Source organism: Sus scrofa, chromosome 15 (assembly GCF_000003025.6).
Source record: "Sus scrofa isolate TJ Tabasco breed Duroc chromosome 15, Sscrofa11.1, whole genome shotgun sequence".
In the NCBI taxonomy this organism is placed as follows: domain Eukaryota; kingdom Metazoa; phylum Chordata; class Mammalia; order Artiodactyla; family Suidae; genus Sus; species Sus scrofa.
Genome location: NC_010457.5, coordinates 112,860,333 through 112,876,544, shown reverse-complemented (window position 1 = coordinate 112,876,544; position 16,212 = coordinate 112,860,333). Strand labels below are relative to the sequence as shown.

General features: G+C 35.3%; 1 protein-coding gene and 1 pseudogene across 1 annotated transcript in view; one reads left to right on the top strand and one right to left on the bottom strand.

Annotated features, from left to right (window-relative positions):
• Positions 1-16,212, top strand: part of KANSL1L (KAT8 regulatory NSL complex subunit 1 like) — a 161,100-nt gene that overhangs the window by 25,682 nt on the left and 119,206 nt on the right. The window contains 1 exon segment of the mRNA XM_005672154.3: positions 6,541-6,682. Within this exon segment, the coding sequence (XP_005672211.2) occupies positions 6,541-6,682 (142 nt within the window).
• On the bottom strand, positions 13,794-15,329 carry LOC100523335 (annotated as a pseudogene).

Genomic DNA, 16,212 nt, shown 5'->3' with positions numbered 1-16,212 from the left:
GTGGTAACCTATAAACTAATAGACAATTTTCTAATCATCCTTGCTGTCTTGTTTCTTGTCTGTGTGTCGGAGTAGGTATAGGAAAGCTATAGTAAAATACCCACTGGGAAGAGCGAACAATGGGATACTCATTGTAATGGGTCCTTACAATAGTTAATAACACTTCTTGCTTTGGAAGTTGAGTAAGGTCTTGGCAGAATCCTAATTCTGATTTCTAAGAGAAGCTCCTCCCTCCCCCTCCCCGCCCCCTACTCAAGTCCCTGGTGTTGCTCTTTGGGAGTTACTCCTTATGCATCATCCTTTGTGTCTATATCTGAAATGGGTATTGGAGAGTGTACCCTTATTGGAGGCTGCACTGTATTCTCACCCTGTTCTCTTGTTGGTGCAAATTTGGACACCCTGAATAGAGCGTGCTAGGCTTGTGGGGGATTTTTATTTGTTTGCCTTGTTTTGTTTTTTACTAATAGATTTGCCTCAAAAATGTAGGTTTTCATTCGGTTTGCCTCTAGTCAGCTATATGTGAAAACATCAGAGCCAAAGATCTCACTTCATCATGGTTGCTAAGCCCACAAACTAGTTAAATTACTACTTTCCTCAGTCCATCCAGCTCTCCCTCAATGGCTGCTACTTTGTGGCCACCTGAAACTGCATTTGGATAGGAGTTAATCTGACTTTTGCTCCTAGGCTGGTTCTCATTATGTGGCTTAGAACTCTTAAGAGAGATTCTTGGAATACATTTTTTTTGTTAGCTGTAGAGAAGCAGCTGGACTTTCTGTTCTTTCAAGGACCTGTATTATTTGATTATCCATTCAGTTAGTAGTAGGCTTTATCCAGAGAGAACCTCCCTAAGCAGAGTTATATTCTTTTTTTTCCTCTGCTTGTAAATGAACTAATTCTTGCCTAAATTCATTTATATCAGGGTAAAAACAACAGTGAATAGTCAATACACTGCAATGTTATGACTTTTTTCTAGTTGCTTCTGATAGAACTATATAGTCTTGGTATGCTCCTCGTCTCTCTTTTAAACTGATCATGTTTGCTAGGGTAGTATTTATAATATAGTGTAGTATAGAAGGTATCACCAACCTACCTCCCTTTCCTGTTTGCTTTCTTTCTACCTCTAAGTTAATACACTTACTTACCTGCTCTGGGTTTATTTTATGACCCACTATTAGTCATAAGAATTTAACGTAAAGGCTAAGTTGCGAGAAAGTGACTTGAAACTATAGCGGCTCAAACAATTTAACTGTTTTTCTTATAGAACAGTTGAAAGGTAGATAGATGTGTGATGTAAGATGGATAAATAGCTCTGCTTCCATGTAATAGTCCAGGAACACTCAAAAAAGGAATCCATAATTCACTTCGTGGTGGTGTTGTTTTTTAGGATTCTGGCCTTAAACTGAAAAAAACAAACAAAAAAACCCCCCAAAAAACTGTTTTTTTTTTTTTTTTCAAGAAGGCAATCAAATTCTGAGTTTGAACTATTAGAAACAAAATAGAAATACTTTAGGGAGAGCTCATACACACATGCACACACACACACACACACACACACACACTTTGATTTCTAGCCATATGGAGAGGAGTTACTGTACTACACTTTCTCTTTGACTGTAAATATGAGAAAACTAGAAAAAAAATATAAAATAGTCACTGTTTCAAAACATTGATAGAAGGCAGCGGAGGACAGAGATTCAATGATTCCTAAGAAAAGAGAAACAGATAAGGTGAGCCCTCTGATTGCCCTGGTTTTCTGCCCTGAGGGAGAGGAAAGCTAAGTAGAGCACAGTGGTCTTGTTTGACTGAGATAAAGATTGGAGTTGGGGAGGCTGAGATAGCTGGATTCAGTAGATGAGAATACTAAAGAGGAGGGACCTATATAAGCAAGGACAGAGCACTGGAAGTCTTCCTGTGGTCCCCTTGAGACCTTTGTTTAATAATAAGCTATACATGTGTCGGTGAAACTCCATAAGGGCACATAAAAAGTTATTGGGAAATTGTGAGCTGAATAGTTTCCTGTGCTTATGCAAAGTTGAAAGAGGTTTGAATTCGCATGTGGAAAGATTTTGTTGAACACCTGGAATATTCAATAAATTTCCCAGAATGGTCCCACTTCAGAGTAAGGCTGAGTTTGCCTTTGTGACTAATGGCTACTCTATACCTGCTCTGAGAAATCTAAGAAGAAGGTTAAAAAGAATGAAGTTGAACAGTAAGTAATTTAATAACCTGTTGGGAAATTTTATCACTCCTTAAAGAAGACTATAAAATCTAGAAATTAAAAAATATCATATTCACAGTATTTATAATAAATATGGATGTATATTTACATACATAAACATATATGTATTATAATAAACACTAGAAATGCAAAAGGAGGAGGAGAAAAATCAGAAATGACAGAGATGAGATTTGTTGGCAAAGACTTTAAAATATCTAAAATATTGTAAATATACTCAGGGCATTAAAAGGAAAACAGACACTAATGAGAGAAATTGAAGATACAATAACCACTGAACTTTCAGGGGAAAAATACAAACTCTGAAATAAAAATTGTTGCTTCAGCTTAACAAGAAACTAGACATTAAGTAGATGTGGTCAATAAAATTTAACATACAGAAACATAAATTATCCAAATTGAAGCTTATGGAGCAAAAAGAAAATGAACTGAATATTAGTGACATGTAACTGGAGTTCTAGATTTAAAACGGAGACAGAAATATTAGGAGGGATAATTACCAGAATTTTGCCAGATTTGCTGAAAATCATAAAACTACAGATCTAGGAATCTACATCAATCTTAAACAAAATGACAAACATAACCACACCAAAGTGTAGTGTTGTCAAATCACGAAGTTCTAGTGATAAAAAGAAAATCTTAAAAACAGTGAGAGGAGGGAAAAAATACCATTTTATATGAGAGCAAAAAAAAAAAAAAAAAAAATCATTGCTGACTTCTCATCAGAAAGTAAGCAAGCCAGAAAACAATGGGATGACATATTCAAAGTGCTGAAAGGAAAAAAAAAAGCCAAATTCAAATTATTTTTAAAAACAAAATAGCATTTCCAAATAAGCAAAATGAGTGAATTTTCTGTCAGTATGTCTGTACTATAAGAAATCTTAAAATGATCTAAAGGCTGATAGAAAAAGAGCGAGTGAAAACTCAGATCTATACAAAGAAAAGAAGTCGTAAGAAATGGCAAATATGTATATCTGAAATATGTAGAAATTAAAGTGTACATTTCTAAAGAATGAATGGATCAAAGAAGAATCACGAGACGATCTATAAAGTGGTGGTCTGTGATCAGTTTAACGTACTCAACAGAGATGTAGGGAGTCCATGTTCTTAGTGGCTTGAAAGGCCAGGCTTATATGCCAACTTGGGAGTCTAAACACTCTGGGTATGCCTCACATTCTTTTGACTTTGTTGTTGCATCAGCTGTGTTGTAACTGGTTACACTCTGCATTATATAAGCCATTACATCACAGGTTGTATAAATTGTTTACATGAAACATGTTTTGACTTTGGGGTATAACAGGTATTACTCTCCTTTGAATGAGATAGCCATATACTTATCTGTGTACATGTTTACAGCCATAATTTTTTTTTAGACATATTTTTAAGCAAGAGAACATTTTTGGTTGAAAAGACTGGTTACCACTTTTAAGCATAGCTAACAGATTTTATTCACATCTATTAAAATGTAGGATAAAGTATCCTCTACAGAAAATTCATTTCATATATCACAAAGCCCCAGCATTACTTAGTTTATTTAAATTTAATCTGATATTACTTTCTATGTTAGTATAATTTAATGTCATGTATGAACATAAAAAATGATTTTTGTAAACTTAGTTTCAGTATCAGAGTATTTTTATTAGAAGTATAATAACATGAACTCCATAAATGCTTCTTTTTCTTGATTATATTTTTCCACGAGCTAATAATCAGTTTGATAACCAAGCAGAATTGAATGTGATAGGGAAATTTTCTGACGGAAACAAAATTTAAAGAAAGAATGTTTAAGATCATCTTTGATTTCCCCATGCTTGCTCCCACACCGTACTTCTGCAAGACCTATCAACTTTAAAATAAACCTTGAATCCATCCTCTTTATCTTCATCTCTCTCTTTTTTTATTTTCCACCCCATTTCCAGTCCAGGCCGTTTTTATATTTTATTTAGTATTTTAGTCAGAATAAGGTCTAGCATAACAAATTAACTTCCTAATCTTAGTAGTTTAACACAGCAAAACTTTACTGTGGTTTATGTAAACTCCAGTGTGGTTTGAGCTGTGATCCTTTTCCATCTTGTAGCTACACTATTTGCACAAGTAGCTTTGAAGAAAGGTCAACAGCTTTTTTGCTCATAGCCCATTGGTCAGAACTAGTCACATGGCTCCAACCCAAGTGCAGTGAAGGCTGGGAAATGTAAGATAGCACAGGAAATATTTAGAGATCACAATGATGTGTACCATACTCAGATTATTATAGTTGTCTCCTAATTGGTTTCCTTATTTATTCTCATGTCCCATTATGTAGCTAGACTGCTCCAAAAATTTTTTTTTTGTTACTATTTTGCCAGTAACTTCCTTTTTGCATAAAATCCAACACTTAGCCTTTACCTGTGCAACTGTTACATGCTATGGCTCTAATTTCATGATTGGAAAGTTAGTGTTAGTATATATTTTCTATGAGTAGTGTATTTTTAATGGACATTTTTAATTTCATCTATATTTATGAAAATGATTTAAAATAGTGTCACATTTATAAAATCACAATAATAACTATAAACTGAATAATAATACCCAGAGAAATCCTAATTTAGGCGACAGTTTCTGTAGTTACATTGTGTGGTTAGAATCTGGGGAAAAAAAGCCTTTTAGGAATACTGATATAATGTAAAATACATTATAATGAATGGATTATATGTAGTAAAGTTACAATAATCCTGTTTCTCTGACAACAAATGACCTCTTAGAATAAATGTGTTCTCTGGCTTTTTTTTTGGTGGCGACTGGAGATACTTTATTTATTTTGACTTTTTTTGCCCAGTGTGGGGACACATTCCTTTATTTTTTTTTTCTGGCTAGTGTTTATATGAAATATATTTTATTATAGTTAAATGTGTAAAAGTAAAGTGTACTTTTTTTTAGCAGTTTTAGGTTTACAACAAAAGTGAGCAGAGAGTACCGAGTTCCCACCTGCCCCCTGTCTCTACACAGATACAATTTTTCCTACTACTAATATACTGCACAAAGGTGGTGTGTTTATCACAATCTGTGAATTTACATGACACCTCACTATCACTCAAAGTCCGTGGTTTACATTTGAGTTCACTTTGGTGGTGTGAATTCTGTGGGTTTTGACAATAAATGCAGTTTTAAACAAGTTTTTCATGAAGTTTGTGTTTTCCCATTAAGTAGTTATTGCCCTTCAGTTGTACTTTCAATTTCTTCAGTTACTCCTTCATTTTCTTCCTTGGCAATCTGAAATTCCTAATTAATTATTCCAGACACATATGTACACACACACACTCTTTCTCTCTCACCCACTCACTCCGAGTGAATGTTTTCTAGTTGGAGTGGTTGGACTATTTTCATAAAGTAATTAATTTGTAATCTCACAAACTGGGGGTTAGAGCAGTGTTCTTGCTAAGATGTCGAGGAGCTAAGGTTCAACCCTTATTTTTAAATATGAAAGAGGCTTTATGTAAATTCTTTGTCATCTCTGAGCTGTCACTCCTGGGAATCAAGTTTTTAACAAGCTGTTTATCTTAATAGACATCTCAAGACATATTTGACATGCCTATTTGAAATGTAGCAGAGCATTCATGTTTTTTATAATTTTTAACATTAAAAAATTGATTCCTGTTTTAGGAAATGAAAATTACGTGTAGTAAAATTGAATACTCTATATTTTGTTGTTGTTTTTGCTTTTTATGGTCGCACCCGTGGCATGTGGAAGTTCCCAGGCTAGAGGTCCAATCAGAGCCACAGCCCTTAGCCTATGGCACAGCCACAGCAATGTCAGATCTCAGCCGAGTCTGTGACCTACACCACAGCTCATGACAACGCTGGATCCTTAACCCACTGAGCAAGGTCAGGGATGGAACCTACTCTATATTTTTTTACGTGGATTTAGGTCTAGTGCAGTTCAAATGACTTGTCCTATACTTGACATCTCCTTAATATAAAAGGCTCACCACACAGTTTTTACATTGTGTTGGTGTTGTCATCCCTGTTTCTTCTCCTTGCCTGGCCCATTCCTATTTCAGCCCTTCAGCATTAATGAAGTTTTACATAGCAAGGAGCTTATCCTACTACTAGATACACAATATTGAATAAAAAACAGGTGTTTGTGGGATAGAAAGGTAAGGAAATCAAATCTTGATAAGTTGATACACCATTCTTCTTTCATGTAATTAGATGTTTTATAAAGGAATTTGGGATTGTATGACAGGAGTCAAGGAAGTTATGAAGCAGTTTCTCTTAAAACTTGATTATCTTTGTGCTTTGACTAACAGTGTTTATCTTGTTCACAGTAACTGTAGTACTGAATGGAAGTGGCTTGTAGACAGAGCAAGAGTTGGCAGCCGATGGACATGGCTTCAAGCCCAGATTTCAGAACTAGAGTATAAAATCCAACAACTAACAGATGTTCACAGGCAGATTCGTGCCTCCAAGGTATTGTTTTTATTATTCTTTTATTTAAAAAAAATTAGTAGTTTTAGCTTCTTCTTACCTCTTCCCACAAAATAATTGTTACTGGGCTTTATAAAAATGTAGTTTATGTTAAGATTTTTGATATACTCTGTAAGTTGAGGCTGTCTTTTGTAATTTATCATGACCATTTTATCATATTGAGAAGTTAAGAACTTCCTTATTGAATTCCAGTTAATAGGAATGTTATACATTTTTTATAAACCTCTGCTTTGTTGGCATTTATATGTGTATGAGAAATTCTGAGTAGATTTCATTGGAATTTTTAGAGTTTTGTTTGTTTTAAGAAAAATTATAAACGTATAAAAAGTTTTAGAAAGCATGAAAAGAAAATCATGGACTTGTAAAATAGACTTGTGGCTGCCTGATGGGAGAGGGAGGGGGTGGGAGGGATCGGGAGCTTGGGGTTATCAGACACAGCTTAGAATAGATTTACAAGGAGATCCTGCTGAGTAGCATTGAGAACTATGTCTAGATACTCATGTTGCAACAGAACAAAGGGTGGGGAAAAAAAATGTATACATGTAAGGATAACTTGATCCCCTTGCTGTACAGTGGGGAAAAAAAAAAAAAGTTCTAGAAAGCAATGTAATGCACACATATGTATCCACACCTGGATTTATCAAATGTTAAATTTTTGCTATTTTGGGTTTTATTTTTAGAATAATAAATTATTAGCTTATAATTGAAGTACTTGTATAGTCCTTCCTGATCCCATTTCCTTTCCATATTTTTTCATAGTTATTATTTTTATGTATATTCTATACTGTTGGCACATAGATGTTTATCTACAAATAAACTTTATTTTTCCATGCTTTTAAGTCTATATAAATGATATTTATACTATGAACTCTTGCCCTTGTTTTTTGTCTCAGCATTATTTTTATATATTTGTATGCTTCCTATATGATGTTTAATTGTATGAATAGAATGGAATTGTATAAATCAATGGTTGTTTATCTCTTTTATTTTCTATTGATAGACATATACAGTGTTACAGTTTCTATGCCAGTAAAAACAATACTTCAGTGATTGTCCTGTATGTGTTTTTTGGTGAAACTGTGGAGAGCTTTTCTTGGGTATATGCCTAAAAGTAGAAATGCTGGATTTTAGGCATGACTATCATCAACTTTCCTATGGTTACTTATGTGACTGGACAATCATTATTCCCATTGGCATTGCATAAGAGTTCCTGGTTTCCTACATCCCTGTAAACATTTTATATTTTTTGGTCCCTTAATTTTTGCAGTATAATGGGAGTGAAATATTATTTTATTGCTATTCCAATTTAATTGTTCCTGAATATATAGATTGGGACTCCATGTAATTGACCATCACCTTTTGAATTAAAACTTATCTTTTTTACTCTTTATTTGAAGGTGTGGAGTAGTGGTGGTTAGATACTATTCTTGGTTAGCTATAAATATTATAAATTTCTCATATGGTAGCTTGTCTTTTCAGTTTTTTTGGTGAATCCACTTTTGAACGGAGATTTTATTTAAAAAAATTTTTATTATAGTTGATTTACAATGTTCTGTCAATTTTTGCTGTATAGCAAAGTGACCCGGTTTATATACATGTACACATTCTTTTTCTCATATTATCTTCTATCATTTTCTATCACAAGTGACTGGATATACTTCCCTGTGCTATACAGCAGGACCGCCTTGCTTTTCCATTCTAAATGTAACAGTTTGCATCTACTAACCCAAAACTCCCAATCCATCCTACTCCCTCCTCCTCCCCTTTGGCAACCACAAGTCTGAACAGGGATTTTAATTTCAATGCAATTATATGGATTAATGTTTTTCTCTATGGATTATATCTTTCTGTGTCTTGTTTAAGAACTCTTACCCCTGGTGTTTATTTCTGTATTCGTTGTGAGGCAATAACTAACTTTCTCTTTTCCATGTGGTTAGTTGTTCCAGCACATCTCTATAAATTATAGTGGTTTATACTTACCTTCTGGTTTAAAGTAACACTTTTATCATATATTGAGTTTTCATAAATGTATAAATCTGTTACGGGGCTTACTAATCTATATATCTATCTTGATTGTAGCATTTTATAAGTTTGCTTTTAATACAAAAATTATCCAGGTGTAATTTTTCAAAAATTTTTAAGAACTTTGTGTCTGATTTATCCTAGAGTAAAATTTTGGGTTTATTTTCTTCCTTTATCTCTCTGTTTTCTAATGCATTATTTTTTGCTCTTTTATTTTTTCCTTCATTTTACTGAGTTGCTATATTGTTGCTGATGTTTTAGTTTCTTGACCTTCAAGCTCTCTTTTTTAGGAGTTCCCACTGTGGCTTAGTGGGTTAAGAACCCAACATAATGCCCAAAAGGATGCAGGTTCCATCCCTGGCCTCGTTCAATGGGTTAAGGATCATGTGTTGTGGCAACTTGTGACATAGGTCACAAATGTGGCATTACTAAGGCTGTGGTGTAGGATGGCAGCTGCAGCTCCCGATTTAAGTCTTAGCCTGGAAAAAACTCTTTTTTAAAGTAATAATACATTTTTATACACACATTTTCTATGTCAGTACACATGTGTGTGTATATAATCTGGCATATATAGACTAGTTTATATAGATACTTTTTGTACAGTATACCCTTGTAGTTTATTTTGTACACAGTAGTTTGTATCTCTCAGTCCTCTATTCCTGTCTTGGCCTCCTCTTCCCTGTCCCTATTGGTAACCGTTAGTTTGTTTTCTATATTAATGAATCTGTTTCTTTTTTGTTATATTCACGAGCCTGTTTTACTTTTTAGCTGCTGCATATAAGTGATATACATCTTTCTCTGTCTGACTTATTTCTCTTAACATAACATCTTCCAAGTCTATCCACGTTGTTGTAGACGGCAAAATTTTATCCTTTCTAAATGGCTGAGTAGTATTTCATTGTGTATTTGTGTGTGTGTATGTGTCACATCTTTTTTATCCATTCATCTGTTGATGGACACTTAGTTTGCTTTTGTATCTTGACAATTATAAATATGAGAAACCTCCATACTTTTTTCCACAGTGGCTACACCAATTCACACTCCCACCAATGGTGTATGAGGATTTCCTTTTTCTCCATACCCTTGCCAGCTTTTGCTATTTGTGGTCTTTTTGATGATAGCCATTCTGGCAGGTTTGAAGTGATATCTCATTATGGTTTTAATTTCTCTGATAATTAAAGATTAAAAACTTTTTTTCATGTGCCTTTGGCCGCATGTATGTCTTCTTTGGAAAAATGTCTATTTAGGTTCATTCTTTGGTTGGGTTTTTTTTTTTTTTTATGCTATTGACTTGTATGAGCTGTTTATAAACTTTTGATATTAACCCCTTATTGATGATCATATCATTGGCAAATATTTTTCTCCATTCAGAAGGTTCTCCTTTCATTGTATCAGTGGTTTCCTTTGCTGTACAAAAAGCTTTTAGGGTTAATTAGGCCCCATTTGTTTATTTTTGTTTTATTTCTTTTGCTGTTGGTACAGTTCTAAAAAGATATTGCTGCAATTTATGTCAAAGAGTGTTCTGCCTGTGTTTCTTCTAGGAGTTTTATGATTTTTGGTCTTACATATAGGTCTTTGTTGCATTTTGAGTTTATTTTTGTATATGATGTTGGAGAATGTACGAATTTCATTCTTTTGCATATAGCTATCCAGTTTTCCCTAGTACCACTTATTAAAGAGACTGTCTATTCTCCATTGTAAATTTTTGTCTTTGTTACAGAGTAATTGACCTTAAGTGCCTGTGTTTATTTTTGGGCTTTTTATTCTGTTCCACTGATCTGTGTGTCTAGTTTTGTACCAATACCATACTGACTTGATTACTATAGCTTTGTGGTGTAGTCTGTTCTGAAGCAGGAAGTATGATTCCTCTAGATCTGTTCTTCTTTTTCAAGATTATTTTGGCTATTTGGGATCTTTTTGTTTCCATACAAATTTTTAAGTTTTTTTTATTCTAGTTCTGTGAAAAATGCCCTTAGTATTTTGATAGGATTGCATTGACTCTGTAGATTGCCTTGAATAATATGGTCATTTTAGCAGTATTAATTCTTTTAATGAACATGGTATATCTTTCCATCTGCTTGTATTGTCTTCAGTTTCTTTCATCAGTGTCTTTTCGTTTTCCAAATACACATCTTCTACCTCCTTAGATAGATTTAGTCCTAGGTATTTTATCCTTTTTGATGTGATTAATATTTGGATTAAAAAATTTTTTAATTGAATAATTAAATTTTTTTGTCCATACTACCTCACAACATATGGAAGTTCCAGGTCAGGGATTGAATCTGGGCCACAGCAATGACTGCTGAATCCTTAACTTCTAGGCCACCAGGGAACTCCTCTTTTCAATTAAAAAATTTACTATGGGATTATTTTTTTTAAATTTCTTTTTCGGGGAGTTCCTGTTCTGGCTCAGTGCTTAACGAATCCGACTAGGAACCATGAGGTTGTGGGTTCGATCCCTGGCCTTGCTCAGTGGGTTAAGGATCTGGCGTTGCCCTGAGCTGTGGTGTAGGTTGCAGATGCAGCTTGGATCCTGCACTGCTGTGGCTGTGGCATAGGCTGGCAGCTACAGCTCTGATTAGACCCCTGTCCTGGGAACCTCCATATGCCGTGGGAAGAAGCCCTAGAAAAGGCAAAAAGACAAAAATAAAATAAAATAAAATTTCTTTTTCTGATAGTTTGTTTTTGGTTTATGGACATGCAACAGATTTCTGTATATTAGTTTTGTATCTTACATCTTAACCAAATTCATTGATGAGCCCTAGTAGTTTTTTTGGTGGCATCTTTAGGATTTTTTTAGTATCATGTCAAGTGAAGACAGTGATGATCATAATATTATTTCTTCCTTCCAGTTTGGATTCCTTTTTTTTTTTTTTTTTTTTGCCTGCTTGCTGTGGCTGTGTTTTCTCTTACCATGTTGAATAAAAGTGGTGAGAGTGGCCATCTTTGTCTTTGTACCTGATCTTAGAGGCAGTGATTTCAGCTTTTGACCACTGAGTATGAGTATGATGGGCTTGTCATATATGGTCTTTATTATGTTTAGGTATGTTCCCTCTATGCCCACTTTATGGTACCATAAATGGATATTGAATTTTGTCAAAAGCTTTTTCCGTATCTTCTGAGAGGACATTTGGTTTTTATCCTTCAGTTTGTTAATATGGTATATCACATTGATTGACTTGCAAATACTGAAAATTCTTTTATCCCTGAGAAAAATTCTATTTTATCACAGTGCATGATCCTTTTAATGTATCATTGGATTTGTTTTGCTAATATTTTATTGAGGATTTTTCATCTATCTTCATCAGTGATATTGGCCTATAACTTTCTTTTTTTAATGGTCTTTTTGTCTGGTTTTGGTATCAGGGTGATGCTGGCTGACTTAATAGAATGAATGTTTTTGTTTGTTTGTTTGTTTTTTAGGGCTGCACCTGTGGCATATGGAAGTTCCCAAGCTAGGGAGCTGTAGCAACACCGGATCTGAGCCACGTCTTCAACTTACGCCACAGCTCACAGCAACGCTGGATCCTTAACCCACTGAGCGAGGCCAAGGATTAAATCTGCATTCTCATGGATTCTAGTCATGTTCTTAACCCACTGAGCCACAATAGGAATTCCCATAGAATGAGTTTTGAAGTTCTTTCCTATACAGTTTTTGGAATGCTTTGAGAGGGATAGGTGTTAACTCTTCTCTGAAGGTTTGGTAGAATTTGCCTGTGAAGCCATCTGGTCTTGGACTTTTGTTTGTTGTGAGTATTTTTTTTTTTATCATTACTGATTAAATTTCACTGCTTATAGTTGATTGGTCTATTCATATTTTCTGTTTGTTCCTGGTTCCTTCTTAGGAGATTTTACCTTTCCAAGAATTTATCCATTTCTCCTAGGTTGTCCATTTTATTGGCATATAGTTGCTTATTGTAATCTCTTATGATCCTTTGTATTTCTGTGGTGTTGATTGTAACTTCTTTTTCATTTCTGGAATGAAATGGGCCCCCTCTCACCTTGTCTTGATGAAGCTGGTTAACAGTTTATCAATTTTGTTTATCTTTTTCAGATAACCAGCTCCTAGTTTCATTGATGTTTTCTATTGTATGTTTAGTCTCTATTTCATTTACTTCTACTCTGATCTTTATGATTTCTTTCCTTCTACCTGGGTTTTGTTTATTCTTTTTCCATCATTTATTGCCTAGCTATAGTTTTGTGTAGCTGCATAAACTTCGCTCTTAGAACTCCTCTTGCTGCATCCCTTAGATTTTGGGTCATTGTGTTTTTATTTTTATTTGTTTCCAGATATTTTTTTGATTTGCTATTTGATTTCTTTAGTGATCCATTGGTTATTTAGTTTCATCTTGTTTAGCCTCCACCTGTTTGTATTTTTTGCCATTTTTTTCAATTTTTAAAAATTTTATTAGAGTATAGTTGTTTTTATTAGAGTATAGTTGTTTTATTAGAGTATAGTTGTTGATTTCTGCTGTACAGTGGAATGATTCAATTATTCATATATACATATCCATTCTTTTTCAGATTCTCTTCCCATATAGGTTATCATAGAATACTGAAAAGAGTTCCTTGTACTATGCAGCAGGTCCCCAGTGACCATCCATTCTTATACAACAGTGTGCATGTGCCATTCCCAATCTCCCAATACATCTCTCTCCCCCACTTTTCCCCTTTGGTAATCATAAGTTTCTTTTCTTTTCTATTTTTTTGTTTTTCAGGGTTGCATCTGTGACATATGGAAGGTCTCAGGCTAGGGGTTGAATTGGAGTTATAGCTGCTGGCCTATAGCCACAGTAGTGCCAGATCTGAGCTGCGTCTGTGACCTACATCACGGCTCACAGCAATGCTGGATTTCATTACCACTGAGCTATGATAGGAACTCCTGTAGGTTTCTTTTTGAAGCCTGTGAGTCTGTTGCTTTTTTGTAAATAGGTTCATTTGTATCTTTTTTTATGAATCCATGTAATAAAGTGATATTATATGATATTTGTCTTTCTCTGCCTGGCTTACTTCATTTAGTATGATAATCTCTAGGTCCATCCATGTTGCTGCAAATGGCATTCTTTCTTTCTTTTTTTTTTGAATCAAAAGCAGGGTTTATTTTTCTAGCAAATTCACTAATCTATGTTCCAGCCTATTCATGAAGGGTAAATCACACCCCACATAAATTCCTCATATAAACAATTATAACTTTCTGTGGGAAAAAAATAAGTTTTTATAAAGTCCCTAGGCATCTGGGAGCAGATCAAACATTTTCACATATTGAATGGTCTGTGCTTTCTTCTTTTATGTATTCAAATGTTCCTTTCCTGCTGCCTCTTCTGTGGTGAGGCCCTGACAGTCCTATTTCCATGTCACTAATAACCTAGAATCATGATATGATTTGAATTTATAATGCCCCGAGAACAGCTGAAAAGATCTCAATTAAACTCTTCAAACCTTTGAGTGCCTACTATTTGCTGGGCACATGCTAGGCACTAGGCAGTGATCCTGCTGGTTCTGAGAAGCGTACACTGTGCTACAGAAAGGAGTTTTCCTCCCAAGTGGCAGGAGAGTGTTTTCTGGGGACTGAGAAAACCATTTTCTCCCCCAGCTCCATCACCTGGGGTAGGTATGGAGCTCAGGCCCGGGCACTGCTGTCTCTTCTGACAGGTGCTGCCATGGAAAAACCAAGGCCAGTTTCTAAATAGCCGTGGAATTGGCTCCACAATCCACATAGTGATGTGTCTCCAAGGAGCTCTGGATCATGTGGCCAATGTAGGAAATCTTCACTGAAGTCCGCATGAAGACCACTATATTGTGCACCAGGATGTCGGGTAATGTGCAGAAGAAATACATATAGGAAAATGGTCCTCCCATTTCAGCCTTTGTGGTAAAATTCACCAGGTGTGCACTCTGTGGTGGAATGAGGGAGACGTTAGTGGTCATGTATGACTTGACCACAGTGTTCATGTACTGAACCTGGCAGGATAGGCTGGTCACCGCCACTGGATAGAAGTTGGAGTTTCTGATTTTCAGGGTGGCCAGGATGGAGAGGATTACAAGGGATTCCTGCTTATTAAACATTACTTTCACCACTCTGATGCCATCATCATCCATGAGGACCGAATGTGGAAATATGAAGAAAACCACCAAACCAGATGCTAGGAGACAGAGCGGGACAGACAAGAGGACATATTGCTTAGTTCTCTGAGGACGCAATCTCTGATCACTGTGTGGGCTCAAAGCCACCAACGCATTTACTTGCTCTGTTGGAATGTAGCCTGTCCCCTGGCAAGTGAGACAGTTGATGCCTATCTCTCCCGGTGAACTCCACATATGGGAACTGAGCAATGGCTTCTTCCTGCTCCCCTTCGGCCAGCAAGTCCTCTCTGTCATCTGCTTTCCTTTGCTTGAAGGAAGGGGGGTGAGCAGAAGCAGAATGCTGGGATCCCATGGCCGGGATGTGCCACTTGTGTCATGTCCTGCCTCTTAGGTCTTCAGAGCCACCTCACATTATTTCATTCTTTTTTATGGCTGAGTAATATTCCATTGTATATATGTAACACATCTTCTTTATCCATTCCTCTGTAATGGACATTTATGTTGGGGTGCATGTATTTTTTCAAATTATGGTATTCTCTGGATATATACCAGGAGTGGGATTGTTGGATCATGTGGTCCTTCTATTTTTAGTTTCTCGCGGAACCTCCATAATGATTTCCATAGTGGTTCTACCAATTTACCTTCCCACCAACAGTGTAGGAGAGTTCCTTTTTCTCTACTCCCTTTCCAGCATTGATTGATTGTGGACTTTTTGATGTTGGCAATTTTGGCCAGTGTGAGGTTGAATTTGCATGTATCTAATAATTAGAAATATTGAGCATATTATCATGGTTTTTTTGGCCATGTATCTTCTTTGGAGAAGTGTTTATTTAGTTCTTCATCCTTTTTTTTTTTTTTTTTTTTTTTTTTTTTTGGCTGCCCATAGCATATGGAGTTCCCAGGCCAGGGATCAGATCTGAGCTGCAGTTGCAACCTGTTTTCAAATACAATCTATGGATTGTATTTTCATTCTGTTTATGGTTTCCTTTGCTGTGAAAAAGCTTTTAAGTTTAATTAAGTCCCATTTATTTATTTTTGCTTTATTTTTATTACTCTAGGAGGCTGATCCAAAAAGATAATGCTGTGGGTTATGTCAAAGAGTAATCAGCCTATATTTTCTTCTAGGAATTTTATGGTTTCTGATCTTACATTTGGATCTTTAATCCATTTTGAGTGTATTTTTTTGTATGGTGTTGGAGAGTCTTCTAATTTCATTCTTTTATGTGTAGCACTCTCATTCTCCAGCACCACTCATTGAAGAGGGTTTTTGGCCACTGTATGTTCTTGCTGCTTCTGTTGTAGATTAATTGACCATAGGTATATGGGTTTATTTTGGGCTTTATATATTGTTCTGTTGATCTATATTTCTGTTTTTGTGCCAGTTCTATACACAGTTTTGATTACTG